General features: G+C 45.5%; 1 protein-coding gene across 1 annotated transcript; it reads left to right on the top strand.

Annotated features, from left to right (window-relative positions):
- Positions 1–466: 466 nt before the first annotated feature.
- LOC130974703 (uncharacterized) lies at positions 467–865 on the top strand. Its single transcript, XM_057899562.1, has one exon. The coding sequence runs from the start codon at positions 467–469 to the stop codon at positions 863–865; it is 399 nt and encodes a 132-aa protein (XP_057755545.1).
- The last annotated feature ends 356 nt before the right edge of the window (positions 866–1221 follow it).

The following is a 1221-nucleotide window of genomic DNA, read 5'->3' as shown; positions in this document are numbered from 1 at the left end:
GGCCACCTATATATATTGTTAGCTGTAGATTATGTTTCTAAATGGGTGGAAGCAATTTCTACCCGTACTGATGATGCTAACATTGTTGTTTCATTTGTTAGAAACCATATTATTTGTCGCTTTGGATCACCACGAGCAATCGTGAGCGATCAAGGCACTCACATTTGTAACAGGAGACTAACAGGTTTACTAAAGAGGCATGGAATAATTCATAAAGTATCAACAGCCTATCACCCCCAGACTAATGGGCAAGCAGATGTGTCTAACAGGGAGATAAAGCGCATACTGCAAAAGGTAGTCGAGCCTCATAGAAAGGACTGGAGCACCAGGCTCCAAGACGTGCTTTGGGCATATCAGATAGCTTACAAGTATTGGGATGAGTCCTTTCCGCTTGGTTTATGGAAAGGCCTGCCATCTCCCAGTTAAGTTAGAAAACAAGGCCTTCTGGGTGGTAAAGGAGTGCAACATGGACTATGAGAGAGTCGGAGCTGAACGGAAGTTGCAACTGCAAGAAATAGAGAGCCTTCGCCTTGAAGCTTATGAAAACTACAGGCTGTATAAAGAGAAGGTGAAGGTTGTGCATGACAAGAGCATTAAGAGAAGAGAATTCCAACCAGGGGACTTAGTCCTACTTTATAACTCCAGAATGCGACTCATGCCAGGCAAGCTGAGATCCAGATGGGACGGTCCATATCGAGTAGAGCGGGTGGAACCATACAGAGTCTTTCATTTGAGCCATCCTTCAAGCTCTGAACTTATCAAGGTCAATGGACATCGCTTGAAGTTATTCCATGGCGAAAAGATGGCGAAAAACCAGGAACTAGAGATCTTCCTCTTGGAAGATCCGCCCACAGCAGAAGACTGAGCTAGTGGAGCGTCCAACTTAAGGACATTAAAGCAAAGTGCTGGGTGGGAGACAACCCACCATGGTATGATCGTTCCTTCCCCTCTCCTTATCTTCCCTCATCTATAACTCTTCTCAGTACTAATGCCTATATCTTGCATCTCATCTGCATACTGCATTTGCATTTTTATCAAAAAAAACAAAACAAAACATACACGCGATGCGTAAGCGTCGCTGACGCGTCTGCATCATATGTGCATTGGGAAGAAAAGAGATTTTACAGAGAGTTGTGCGAAAGCGTGGCTGGAGGCGTGCCTTTGGCACAAATCGGTCCACGCGACCGCGCCGCTGACGCGTCCGCTTCAGGAGGAAAATAG

Source organism: Arachis stenosperma, chromosome 4, assembly GCF_014773155.1.
Source record: "Arachis stenosperma cultivar V10309 chromosome 4, arast.V10309.gnm1.PFL2, whole genome shotgun sequence".
Lineage (NCBI taxonomy): Eukaryota > Viridiplantae > Streptophyta > Magnoliopsida > Fabales > Fabaceae > Arachis > Arachis stenosperma.
Note: the sequence above shows the minus strand (reverse complement) of the source record. Positions and strands in the feature narration are given on the sequence as shown.